The 14,730-nt window shown below is 36.5% G+C and overlaps 1 protein-coding gene and 1 long non-coding RNA gene across 8 annotated transcripts in view; one reads left to right on the top strand and one right to left on the bottom strand.

Annotated features, from left to right (window-relative positions):
• Nucleotides 1–14,730, bottom strand: part of LOC147843792 (uncharacterized) — a 1,319,745-nt gene that overhangs the window by 436,357 nt on the left and 868,658 nt on the right. The gene's annotated exons all lie outside the window — the stretch shown is intronic.
• The window catches only part of mlxipl (MLX interacting protein like), a 160,096-nt gene that overhangs the window by 117,798 nt on the left and 27,568 nt on the right, over nucleotides 1–14,730 (top strand). For all 7 annotated transcript variants that reach the window (XR_015489898.1, XR_015489897.1, XR_015489896.1 and 4 more), the window contains 2 exon segments: nucleotides 11,834–12,008; nucleotides 12,647–12,727. Coding sequence is in view for 4 of the 7 variants with exons in the window: in XM_087251063.1 (XP_087107189.1) it covers nucleotides 11,834–12,008; nucleotides 12,647–12,727 (256 nt within the window). In the remaining 3 variants the exon portion in view is untranslated.

Genomic DNA, 14,730 nt, shown 5'->3' with positions numbered 1-14,730 from the left:
GTGGGGAAATTTCCTCATCGTCACAACCCTAGTGTGTGTATGCATGTAAAGGTAACTTGGTGGACAGGTCAAAGTACATACATAAGGAACAATAACAGTCAGTAAATGAAGCAAGTGTCACAGATATAAATACCAGTCAGAGGTAGGGAGTAACAACAATGCTTATTAATGTATGATAGTAAAAAAGAAAGAAAGGACAACAGTAATGATAACTGACAATAATAATAAATCACAAGTGCTACACCAACTACTACTACAGAAAGTTACTTATATTACAACTACTGCTTCTACTACAGCCACAACCACGACTACTACTACTACAATGTCTAGTAATACTGATACTACTACAAAAATGACTCCCACTACAGATACTACTATAGCGTTTGCTACAACTAATAATACAATGTCTACTGCTACTTCTACTACTACTACAATGATCACTTCTACTACATCTACATCAACAACATCTACTACTGATATTACTACACCAACAACGTACACATTTACGTACACAACAAAAAAAGTACACATTTATAAAACGACTTAATAAATTACAATTCCTAAGAAAAACTACTCAATTACAGTAACTTGAGTATTTGTAATTAGTTACTTTACACCACTGGCTGTGATGATAGCAAGTGTAAATCGTTGATTTTTATTTATTTATTTTTTGCACAGAGTAGCATTTACGTTAGTGGGTTAGTCATGTTTTCTCTGCTCAAGTTCATTTCTAATATTAGTCGCCCCTCAGATTTTCGCTTCTCTCCGCTGGCCGAAAAAGGATAAAGAGCAAGCATGGAAGTCAAACGTGAGTAAACGTAAATGCGCGTCTTCATTTGCGTCACAGGGGTGAGAAAAAGACTGCTTTGATTGCCTTTAGTGACTGAAGTGCTAATCTTCCCTTCTGTTGGTCAGAGAGAGACGCACATTCAGCCTTTAACAGCGTTTAATCAAATCTGACCCACATACTGCAGCCGCTGCTTTTAAATGCATTTTATTCATGTTCTGCTTTGTGGGTGCAAGTTTGATTGATGGTGCGAGCCCCCGCTTAAAAATTGCTGATGTGTAAATAAAAGTGCTGATGCTTTCTGATATTACTGTGCCATGGTACTGCAGTGCATTTGAGGCTGAATGACTGCTGTGTTAGGGCTGGACGATATGGCAAAAATTTATATCACGATATATTTCTTAATTTCGGTCGATACGATATAATTCCGATAGCGATATGGACAATATTAAAAACACAGGAATGAAAACTGCCAAGAACGCACACAATAGATGTCTGTACCTACAAATCTCTGCAAACTGAATATGCAAAGTCTATAATACCTCCAGGCTCTTATAACTTTTAGTTTTTTTTAAATACAAACAATACTAAAGATGACTGTTCACTTTTTATTTGTATTAGCCTTTACAAACAAGAAATGTGAAATAAACTGTCAAATAACTAAAACTCTCAGATTCGGCTTATTTATTTATATAAATAATCTATAGACATAGTTCATGGAGGTTAGCTTGACCCACGTGAACAGAAACTTTTATCAGCGTTTTTTTTTTTTTTTTTTTTTTGTATATGCTGAATATTTAACAATCAAAATAATATCAAAACCTTACAATTAGGACATCCACATCGTGAAAAACAAAGAAAAAGATTAATAATTATAATAAAAATCAAAAAGAGTAAAGGCTACATTAATATTTGCAATAGAAAAGAGTTGTTTGAGGATATTCATAGTTCTGGTTGCTTTTCATCTTGAACGTCCTTTAAGGCAGGGATTCCCAAACTTTTTTATTCCGGGACCCACCTAGGCAAGTAATTCAATCTCAAGACCCACCAATATATTTTAATATGGAAAAATGGGTAATAAAAATGTATCCATTCAAAGCAGTCAAAAATATATGGTGTGTGCCTTTTTATATTTTGCGATTTGATATGCACAAAATGAGGCTCGAATTGCTTTTTGTGGGATGCTGGCTGTAACTCTGATCATTTTTTTGTTGAAAAAGATCCTCTTCTTTTTTTCAGAAGAGAATATGATGAACAAGCCCTGTCACATCGCAGTAAATTACACTGCTAGTGTAGTCATAAGAAACTAAATAGCTTTTTGATCGACTACTACAAGCTGGGAAAACGTCAGATAAATATGCCAATGCAGTTAACATTATCGCTGAATAGATTCAATTTTTACGAATTTGCTTGAGGAAGGAATGATGGGGGCAGTTACATTACTATTACTGTTTTCCATAACATCTACGCCCTTCCATAACATTAGCTGACGTTAAATTTAACAGATAGCACTATAGCTATTTATTGATTAGCTATCTGTCAACGTTGGGATGTAAAAAATATGGGATAACATAGCTTCAAATGATAGAAAACATAGCAAACATTAGAAAATATTGACAATAAAATAAAAGGTTTAGCCTATGAAAATCAATGGCCTTTCATGAAATTAAATAAAGCTATAAAATCTACTTCACTTTTAATTGTATTTGCATATTGATTAAAGTTACTATAGTTATTTAGTGAAGAGCAGCAAATGAATCTCTCATTGTGTTTTGTTTGATAACAGAGCTGTTAATGTAAGAATGCACAGATCTATAATGAAGCATTCGACTACTTTAGGAACTGTTTGTGCTCATTTAAGAGAAAATTAGTAGTGTTTAAAATAAAACACGCAGGATGGAGCAAAAAAAAAAAAGAAAAAGAAAAAAAAACGAAAAAAATAAGCACTTTTCTGACGGTCCCTTACTGAGAGCTCCGCTCTGCGCGAGCTCTACCGGCTAAACGCAGATTGCGAGAGCTCAAATGGAGCAGTGCTCGTAATTTCGAGCGAAAAAAAGAAAGAGACAGCTGTGAAACATAAACAGCTTTGTCTTTTTGTAGGAAACACACTTCAGATATTTTTAGGGTAAGAGGTTTTTGAGTTATTGCTGTCAATCGTACTGGTTTTGATTCACCGCAATGCAAATATAGCTGCAGCTATGTGACGTTGCGCGACCCACCTTTGTTCACTGTGCGACCCACTAGTGGGTCGCTTCCCACAGTTTGAAAACCCCTGCTTTAAGGGTTCTATCTGTCTATTTATATTTGTGTATGTAATTACCTAATTAAATTAAAAGGTTTAACATAAAATAGTTCTTATATATTTTATATTGTCTATTTATATAGACTAATTCATTCATTCATTTTCTTTTCAGCTTAGTTCCTTTATTAATCCACGGCGGAATAATCGCCAACTTATCCAGCATGTTTTTACGCAGCGGATGCCCTTCCAGCCACAACCCATCTCTGAGAATATATAGACTAATATTTTATATTATTTTATAAAACATTTTCATTATTTAACAGATTGAATACCTCTATTAATTACATTCTTTCTATTTCATCAGCTTTGCAATAACCAGATTCCTGATAAATGTTTGCGCGAGTGCTATATGCCAGCATGCTGCGAGTTTGTGTGTGTGTGTGAGTGTTAATGTGGGAGTTTATGCACAGATCGAGTTATGTACGGAAAAATTCCGTCACGTCCTCGCCTGTGTGAACAGCCCTTTTTTTTAATTTACCTTTAAAGTCGTTTCGGAAATTTTCCGGATGTTAACTGGTATTACTGTGTGAAAGGGCTTATGGTCTTATAGGCCTTTCTCTGACCTGCGACCAGTCAGGTCCTCACTGAGCACTTTTGTCTTAGCCATAACTGTCCACAAACCAACCACAGAGACATTCTATTTTTCACTTGGTGAGTTAATTAAAGGACCGCATGGTGGCTCAATGGTTAGCACGAGATGTTCTAATGTTATTTAATCCTTCATTTAATCGTCACCATGCCATCAATCGTGCGACTGACACCGCGTTCACCATTGCTAAAGAGCATCCATTCACTGAGATGAAACTAATATTGCAGCTCATGAAAAGACCGTCAATGCTAATAAGATGATGTAGCGTATGCAAATATTAAGTTATATGTTAAAATCATCTGTGCAATATCAGACAGCACCCGTGAGAACAGCGCAGTTATTATTGTTAATTCAGCTCATCTTGTTCACGTCAAGCAGTGCGTGCAGGGCCGGGAGCGCATGCAGATTTCTGTTTGTTTGTTAGTTTTGATTAGAGTTGATTTCGAATGCATTAAATCTGTTAATATAAAACATGTAACTGCTTATCGTTTTGGTGGGTGCGACTAAATTTTGTCTGGTGCACCAACATTTTCGAAGATAGGAGCACCGGTGCTACCAAGAAAAAAAGGTTCATTTCGAGCTCTGTATGTGATATGGGTAAATGGTTTGTTTCAATTCGGCTACCACCAGAAGTATATTTCATTCCTGTGGGAAGCACTGCAATGTAACCTGCTCACCTATTGTTTATCCTCTTAAGGCCCAAGGTGTTTTTTACATGCATTTTTCATTTCTCTTTGCTATTTGGGCTTATTGGAACCTAATTAGTATAAAAATCTGAGTATCATCTTTTCATCTAAGCAAAATCTATTTAACATAGATTTATTTTTTTGCTTGCTTTGACTACTGGAGAGTAAAAACATTTTTTCTTCCATTATGGACAGTTAGACAGTGTTTGGGAGATTTCATATGCTGCAAAACAGTTGCATTATGACACTGTATGTCTGTAACAAAATATAAAACATTCAAAGTATTTTAAATAGCCGCTTAAGAGCTAAAAATGTGCTGTCCACGTACAGTTGAAGTCAGAATTATTAGCCCCCTTTTGATTTTGATTTTATTTGTTAAATATTTCCCAAATGATGTTTAACAGAGCAAGGAAATTTTCACAGTATGTCTGATAATATTTTTTCTTCTGGAGAAAGTCTTATTTGTTTTATTTCGGATACAATAAAAGCAGTTTTTAATTTATTAAACACCATTTTAGGGACAATATTATTAGCCCCTTTAAGCTAATTTTTTTCCCGATAATCTACAGAACAAACCATCATTATACTATAACTTGCCTAGTTACCCTAATCTGCCTAGTTAACCTAATTAACCTAGTTAAGCCTTTAAATGTCACTTTAATATCTAGTCTAATATTATTTACTGTCATCATGGCAAAGATAAAATAAATCAGTTATTAGAGATGAGTTATTAAAACTATTATGCTGAAAAATGTGCTGAAACAATCTTCCCAGAACAGAAATTGGGGGGAAAAAAATAAACAGGAGCGCTAATAATTCAGGGGGGCTAATAATTCTGACTTCAACTGTATGTGGACACTCAGGCGCTAAAAGGTTATGCTTGTAATGTTTGTATTATTTGCTAATCAATAACCACCTCATGTGGAACTCTGAATCTGTGTCTCATTTCAGAGTCTGCTATTGTCCACCGGAGGTCGCATTTAGGTCATGGACACATGCTTAGAGAGCCTAAATGGATGAAATACTCTACTTTCCACCAAGACAATCTGGAATGCTGAAATACAATTGGCTAAACTGGCAGTGGGCGGGTTAAAGGGACCAAAACAAAGACAGACGTTCCAGCTCGTAACACACGTTTTCAAAGCAGAATTTCTGACTTCAGGCGGTTCATTCAGCTGTGGCTAACCTGGGTTAATAAAGGAACTAAGCTGAAAATAAAAATGAATGAATATCTGACTCCTTTTCAGATAAATAATAACGTTCATTTAGAATGTTTCTGAAAAATCTGCAAACATACTATGGTGTTTGTATGCTTTAGAAGAGTCAAAAACCTACATGCAGCACCCTTAAGTGTATTTCTAATCAATCTTGCTCATTTCTATTTGGGTTTACTAGAAAACTTGTTCGATCACAGTAGTGTGTGTGTGTGTGTGTGTGTGTGTGTGTTTGTGCAGTGTGTCAGTGTGCCTTTAGAAGGCTGTGATTTGCTCTCGTCCTCCACACGTGAGTGTGACAGCAGGAACTGGGTCACGAACAAAAGATCCGCTCGCCTTCAATGACACGGAGAAACCTGGGCGAAAAAAACACTGAGAAATGAAAACATAATGGGATTGGGCAGGGGTTCCTGTCTTTTACACATTTGCGTTAAACTGCTGTTGTTAAGACTCCACACGTAAGCACAGCGGCCCACCAACACACACACACATGATTTCTGCTCACAAACACACTCCCGCACCAATACTATAATTTGCCACCTTTGTGCGTAAGAAACAAGACAGCAGAACGTAGGTCGTTTTCAGGAAAGACGTAATCGTTGCTGATTGTGGGTATTCCTATAAATATGCGGCCCACCATGAGTGTCAGTCTTACAGAGGAGAAAATCAGCAACACAGAGAGTCTTCATGGTTTTACAGATGCTGAAGGGATTTTTACAGTTAAATCGTGAGTAGATTATCTGATCTGTGTGTGTGTGTGTGTGTATGTGTGTGTGTGTGCGTGCAGATGCTGTGTAAAACATGTTAACGTGTGTTTGAAGGGATAGTTCACCCAAAAGTTTAAATTCTGTCAGCATTTACTCACCTTTGAGTCTGTTGAACACAAAAGAAGATGTTTTGAAGAATGTTGAAAACCTGTAACTATTGACTTCAATAGTAGAAAAAACAACTACAATAGAAGTCAATGGTTACCAGTTTTCAACCTTATTTAAATCTTCTTTTGTGTTCAACAGAAGAAAGAAACTCATAAAGGTTTGAGTTTTTAGTGAGTAATTTTAGTGAGGGAGGGTGAACTATCCCTTTAAGCATTAAAATCAGCAGCATTTGCTTTCTGAATACATATTTTTATAATATTGTGAGGATGCATAATTGCAAGATCTTCCAAAGGAAACTAATCTGTCATTAAAATGCAAACATCTCAGCTTTGGTTCTGAAGTTTTTCCAGCGGGTGACTTCTAGGCCTGGTTGGCTTTAGATGAAGTTGGCATGAAGTTTACATAGCAGAGAAATGCAGGGCAGGACTTGATTTGAGGGACAGCTTCTTGGAGGGCAGTATAATTGATGTATAATTAGCAGTGTGTGTGTGTGTGTGTGTGTGTGTGTGTGTGTGTGTGTGTGTGTGTATATTGATTTTAAAGTAACAAATTAGATGTTTTGCTGAGTACAACTGTTTTTAACTGACTTATTTTTATATTTGTATTTATTGCACTCATTTGCTCTGTTTGTAAATCTGGCCCCATGTTTATTTTACCACTGTCACTCTTTTAACAACTGTACTGTAAACTGTACTGTATTTTCTTTCTTTCACCATTAATAGTCAACTAGCTGTTTGGATAAATTGATTGTAATCAAGACCAGCCATACTTCATTCATTCATTCATTCATTCATTCATTTCATTCATTTCATTCATTTCATTCATTTCATTAATTCGTTCATGTGCCATTCATTTGTTCACTCATTTATGTGTCATCCATCCATTCATTCATCCATTTGTTAATTCGTTCATGTCATTCATTCATTTATTCATGTCATTCAATCATTCACGAGTCCATTTATTCATTCATTCATTTGTTCTTTCATTTATTCGTTCGTTCGTTCATTCATTTATTCATTCATTCATTCCTTCATTCAGTCATCCATTCATTCATTTGTTCATTCATTCTTGTCTTCATTTATTTATTCATGTGTCGTTCATTCATTCATTCGTTCATTCATTTACTCGTTCATTCATTTGTTCATTCATTTATTCATTCATGTGTCATTCATTTGTTCATTTGTTCATTCGTTTTCATTCATTCATTCATTCATTCATTCATTCATTCATTCATTCATTCATTCATTCATTCATTCATCCATTTGTGGCATTCTTTTATTCCTTTATTTGTTCTTTCATTCATGTGTTATTAATTCATTTATTCATTTGTTATTCATTCATTCATTCATTCATTTGTTCATTCATTGTTTTTTAGTCATTCATTCATTCATTCATTCATTCATTCATTCATTCATTCATTCATTCATTCATGTGCCATTCATTCGTTCATTTGTTCATTCTTTTTATTTGATCATTTCATTCATTCATGTCATCCATTTGTGTCATTCATTCATTCCTTTATTATTCTTTCATTTATGTGTTATTAATTCATTTATTCATTTGTCATACATTCATTTGTTCATTTGTTCATTCATTGTTCATTTGTTCATTCATTCATGTATCATTTATTTGTTCATGTGTCATTCATTTATTAGTCATTCATTCATTCATTCATTTATTCTTTTGTGTCATTCATTCATTCATTTAAATATATTTATTTTACATTGTTAAATGTTTTTTATTTACTTCTTTGCATTTAGCGGCTGATGTTCATCCTTTTCATTTTGACATTAAGATGAATGACCTTGTTCTCTGTCTTGTTTCCTTGCTCAGCATGCAAATGTTAAACCGGAATCTATTTATTTCCTCGCATTATTTTCTTCAGCCTGGCTTTTCTTCAGAAAATAATTCATTTGTATTTGAAAATTTGTTCTGTGCTTGAATAAGCATGTGCAGCGTCTGGTGATTTCAAAAACCATCTAAGCTGCAGTTTCAAGTCATTTTAACTGCAGTCACTGGGAACACTCAGTGATGGTTTTAGATGTTTGCTAATTTACGCATCAGTATTATTGCTGTTTTTAATGTTTGTGATTAAATGCCTAGCATTAAATATGAAGCTTGTTGTATTATTTTATCTTTACTGTTTCTTTACTGTTTTATCTCGACTCATTATCTCATCACCACGAAGTATGGAAGTGTGTCATGTGGCTGTACTGTCACTTTGGGCCCTGGAAATTTACATTTGTTTAATGTTATCATTACTAGTAGTATTGGTCGCTAGTTCGAGTCCCGGCTGGGTCAGTTGAATTGTTGAATTTGGATAAACTAAATTGGCTGTAGTGTATGAGTGTGTATGGGTGTTTCTCAGTACTGGGTTGTGGCTGGAAGGGCATCTGCTGGGTAAAAACATATGCTGGAATAGTTGGCAGTTCGTTGCGCTTTGGCGACTCCTGACAAATATGTAAATGAGCCCAAGGAAAATTAATGAATATTAGTAGTGGGCATCTTGGTGGTGCAGGGGGTAGCTCGATCGCCTCATAGCAAAAAGGTCGCTGGTTCGAGTCCCGGCTGGGTCAGTTGAATAGTGAATTTGGATAAACTAAATTGGCTGTAGTGTATGAGTGTGTACGGGTGTTTCTCAGTACTGGGTTGCGGCTGGAAGGGCATCTGCTGGGTAAAAACATATGCTGGAATAGTTGGCGGTTCGTTCCGGTGTGGCAACTCCTGACAAACATGGAAATAAGCCCAAGGAAAATGAATAAATAGTAGTAGTGGGCATCATGGTGGTGCAGGGGGTAGCATGATCACCTCACAGCAAGAAGGTCGCTGTATCGAGTCCCACCAGGGCAAGTTGGCATTTCTGTGTGGAGTTTGCATGTTCTCCCAGTGTTGGTGTGTATTTCCTCCGGTTTCTCCCAGAGTCCAAACACATGCGCTATGGGTGAATTAAATAAGCTAAATTGGCCGTAGTGAGTGTGTTTGAAAGAGAGTGTATGGGTGTTTCCCAGTGTTGGGTTGCAGCTGGAAGAGCGTCCGCTGGCGACCTCAGATTAATAAAGGGACTAAGCCGAAAATGAATGAATGAATAGTAGTAGTATTTATTTTATTGTAGCAGGGCGGAGTGAAGAAGCCAACACAAGTTTATTCACGAAGTCAAGAAGTGATCAACGTGCCAAAGTGCAGGTAAGTAAGCAGGTGTTTTCGTGTCAAGCGGGATTTCCTTCGTGCAGGGTGCTCCAGTGCAGTGCCAACCATCTTTCAGCTTCCTCTGGCTAATCTGTCGTTTCTGTAGGGTGAAAGAGAGAGAAAGCACAGGTTTCTGGCCAGTGGAGATGTGTCTAACCCTCAGTTGTGGTTATGGCTGTTATATAGGGCGGTAGAGAGACTGGCTGTGGCTGTTGGCAGTCGGCGTGATTACTTCAGGTGTTGTGCATGAGTGCTTCCCAGGATGGCGGTGATGATTTATTGAGTGACCCGCCACACTATGTATGTTTATAGTTTATTTTTAGAGGTGTGAACATATACTGGTCTCACGGTTCGGTTCGGTTATGATTATCATGCCATCGATTCGGTTCAATTTGATATCTCGGTGCATCACGGTGCATTGACGATGCTTTCCATACACAGTGTTATATTTTAAGGGGAGGCTATAACAAGCTGTCTGTATAAACACACACAGGCACACAGCACCACACTGTCTCTCATCCATACACATACACAAACATAGACAGCACCTAACAAACAAACACACACACACACACACACACACACACACACACACACACACTCTTAAGCCCTCGCAATATGCGTTTAGCCGGGAGAGCTCGCGCTGAGTGGAGTAATAAAAAAAAAAAAAAGATAAAAAGAAGCACTTTTCCGACGGTCCCTTACAGAGAGCTCCGGTCCGCGCGAGCTCTCCTGGCTAAACGCATATTGCAAGAGCTTAAAGGGAGCAGTGGTCGTAACGTAGAGCGAAAAAAAGCAACCGGGCTCATTGTGGAAATGTAGCCCCGTGGACGTTTCTGCAGACCGCGAAATTCATCCCGGGAGGTACGTATTCGAGCAGTTTTTGTTTTCGTGAATCCGCGAGAGGCCGCTGTGCCCACTTTTTCGTGTCTCGAACGCCTCTCGGGAGCGCGCGCCGTTCCCGCCCACGCTGTTCTCGCGTAAAAAGCCGCCGGAGGCCACTGTGGAGCGACCGTCCATCCGACTGACTGGCTGAATGACTGAACGATCGACCGGGCGGCCGGCCGATCCAACCGCCCTCCTCTTCCTCCTCCTTCCCTAAACCGAAGCTACGATTTGCAAAAGCCGTCCAGAAAAAAAAAGCAAAAGCACTTGTCCGATTTTAACTGCGTTTTCAGATCTCGCCGCGTTCTCGCCCTTATTTTTTGGATTCTGTTTTTCTTTTTACCTGACTCGCTCCCGGTCGTCCCCGTGGCCGGCTTCTCCTCCTCCGGGCCTCCGCTCCGCCAACGTAACACTGAGAGCTAAGCGGACAAACTGGTTGCATCGGGAAAGCCCTCCACACAGAGGTGAGCCGGCAAGCACGAAGAGGAGGAGCGGCGTCACACCGCCCCATAGCGTTTGCTTGAAAAAAACAAAACGCGGCCATACGTACCTCCGGCCACGTAAATCTCAGTCTCTAGAAACGTCCGCGGGGCTACGTTTCCAGAATGAGCTTGGGTTGAAAAAAAGAGAAAAAGACAGCTGTGAAACATAACCAGCTTTGATTTTTTTTGTAGGAAACACACTTTAGATCTTTTTAGGGTAAGAGGTTTATTACTGAATGTGTCAGGAATATCAAAAACAAAACCAACTTAACCGCGCTTATTTCTGGTGTCCCCATGGATGTACAGTGCCCTTAGCATTTGCCTATACTGCCTACGCCACGGGCCGGCTCCTGGAGTGTTGTAAATACCCGCATTCACCTCCCTCGCGACATAGCGCATAGGAGATAAATGACGTCAGTACATATTAACCGGTTATGATTATTATTGAACCGATACCACATTGTCTGTGTCTGCATCGCGGTGCACCAAAAAAAACTATTAATTTTGACACCCCTATTTATTTTTATAAGTTTCCCTTAGTATTTTTGTGCCATCCACTTTAGACCTTTTGCATTTCGATATGCCATAGTCTCACTGTTTGCATATATGCACTTTATGTCAATTAGTCTTGTCTTAGCTAGTCAGCTTTCTTAGTTAGTTTTTGCTAATGTATGTTATATGTAACACCTTGATCCTGGATTAACGTTGTTCGGCTTCACTGTATATGCTTGAAATGACAATGAAATCCTACTCGACTTGACGTGACTTCTTCACCGATTCCTCAGCTGATGTGTGTGTGTGTTTTTTTTTTTTGCTGTTCTCCACAGAGTCCCATCAGCCGGACAGGTCTGGAGAAATGGAGCAGTCAGATCTATTCAGAGCCTGAAGCGGCATCAGAGGAAGTCCACATGTTTGACTTGGACTGCTTCCTGTCCGACATCTCAGACACGCTGTTCACCATGACCCAGAAACCCAGTGCCTGGAGTGCAGACCGCCAGAACAGTGAGTCCTCAAATCAATCAGATCTCAATCAGTTTACTTCTGGATAGAGGTGCACTCCATTAGTACTGGGAAACACCCATACACTGTCACATTCATACACATACGCTACAGGCCGTTTAGGTCATCCAACTCTCCTATAGCTCATGTGTTTGGACTGTGGGGGAAACCGGAGCACTCGGAGGAAACCCACGCCAACACTTTGAGAACATGCAAACTCCACACAGAAATGCCAACTGACGCAGCTGGGACTCGAACCAGCGACCTTCTTGCTGTGAGGAAACTGTGCTAACCCCTGATCCACCGTGTTGCCCTGTTTTGTTTAAATGGACCAAAATATATTGGCCATATTCACTGAGAAATGGCCAAAAATTCCAAAAGGCTAAGCACTAATTAAGCACTGTACATCTTCCAGTGGTGTACATAACGTCTCCTCACATCAATTTTACTTATTTTTTTGTCAATTCAGGATTTCATCAATGAGGTGGAGAATTTAGTCACATGAGTTTATATTAATATTTCATTCAGGAAACACACCACACCCTAAAACAAGGAACTTTAAAAGAATAAATGCACAATCTCTTCAAAACACACACACACACACACACACACACACGTCTTTATGATATGTTTCTGTCCAGCTTACACCAGTAATGCAGACATGATCCAGCCTGGTCTGACACCACTGCAGCCCAGTCTTGATGACCTGATGGACATACCGGGTAAGTTTAATAAACCTTTATTATATCACTTTATAATAATGTCATTGTGCGGCTTTATAACTCTAGCTTAATGGTTTCATGTGACCTGGTTCTGGTGCCTAAGGTGCACTTGTTTATGAAGAAGTTTAATATGAAAATGGGGTCATACTCTTAAGATGTTTACCAAGCAATTTAATTCAGTTATTATTTAAATTAAATGTAGTCAATAATATGATTAAATAAATAATGCTGCATTAATAATAAAATAATAGTATTACATATAATAATAATAATATTACTAATAATACAAATATAACGAATAATAAAAATATTAATAATATTACTAACAACTCAAATAATAATAATAATAATAATAATAATAATAATAATATTACTAATAATACAAATATAACGAATAATAAAAATATTATTAATATCCTAACAATACAAATAATAATAACAATAGTAATAATAATAATAATAATAATTTTACTAATAATATAAAGAATCATAACAATAATAAAAATACAAATAATAATAACAATATTACTAATAATACAAATAATAATAATAATAATAATAATAATAATAATAATAATCCCAATAATAATATTAATACAAATACAAATAATAATAATAATAATAATACAAATTAAAGAATTATCTAAACATGTATAAATTATTTTGTAACATTAATATTAACTAAAAAAATAAATGAAATTAAAATATATAATTATAAAATAGATAAAAAAATTATACAAACTATATAGACAAAAACAACTAAATTACAATGCAAAACAAAAATATTGACTTAGTATTGTGTCAATACTGAAGTCATTATTTTTAATTACATTTTTTAATTATTAATTTAATCATAATCGAGATAATTTGTGTTTAAATATACATTGAATATTATAATTAAACAATACTGTAAATAATCACTATATGATCTATTAACTATTATTACATTTTTATTTATAATTGGATAATATAAAATAATTAATACATATTTAAATAATAATTTTATATTAATATTATTAAAATACTTTTAAAATTATCATTCATTTTATTAGTAATTTAGAACATGTATATTGCAATAATTCATATTATTGGAAATGCAGAATATGAATAGAAAAATGCCTTAAAATTAAATAATAGAGCAATTTACTTTTTTAAGTGATTTTGACTAGTCTTAATAAGGGAAGTTCAGAAGTTCATTTGCACAAGCTCTAGTGATATTTGCTGTCTGCGCTTCACTTTCAGGGTGTTTATAGTGCAGTGAATGAGTTTAACCTCTAAAGGCATTTCCTCATCTGATACAGGATCATTTAGAGGCTAAAGAGTCAATGATTGAAGACTGGAAGTGTTCATTTATTTCAGGACAACAGCATCCCTCACTCATTCATTTACATTACATTTACATTCAGTCATTTAGCAGATACTTTTGTCCAATGCGACTTACAATTGATGGTGAATAATGCCCACCGCTTTGGGTGTCTGCCATGCTCTTCTCAAGCTTTCCTTTCCTTTCCTTTCCTTTCCTTTCCTTTCCATTTCTTTTCTTTTCCTTTCATTTTGCCGTGCCTTTCCTTTCCTTTTTCCTTTCATTTTGTCTTTTTCTTTCCCCTTTTCCTTTCCTTTTTTTCATTTTCTTTCCTATGTCGTTTTCTTTCCTTTTATTTCCTCTCCTTTCCTTTCCTTTGCCATTTTCTTTAATTTCCTTTCCCTTTCTTTTTCCTTTCATTTTCTTTCCTTTCCCATTCCTTTCCTTTTCCTTTTCTTTCCTTTCCTTTGCCATTTTCATTCCTTTTCCTTTCCTTTCTTTTCCTTTGCCATTTTCTTTCCTTTCATTTTCTTTCCCTCTCTTTTTCCTTTCATTTCTTTTTCTTTCCCCATTACTTTTCTTTTTCTTTCCCCTTTCCTTTCCTTTTTTCCTTTTCTTTCCTATGTCGTTTTCTTTCCTTTTCTTTCCGTTCCTTTCATTTCCTTTCCCTTTCTTTTTCCTTTCATTTCCTTTCCCTATT

This window comes from Danio rerio, chromosome 5, assembly GCF_052040795.2.
Source record: "Danio rerio strain M-AB ecotype USA chromosome 5, GRCz13ab, whole genome shotgun sequence".
In the NCBI taxonomy this organism is placed as follows: domain Eukaryota; kingdom Metazoa; phylum Chordata; class Actinopteri; order Cypriniformes; family Danionidae; genus Danio; species Danio rerio.
Note: the sequence above shows the minus strand (reverse complement) of the source record. Positions and strands in the feature narration are given on the sequence as shown.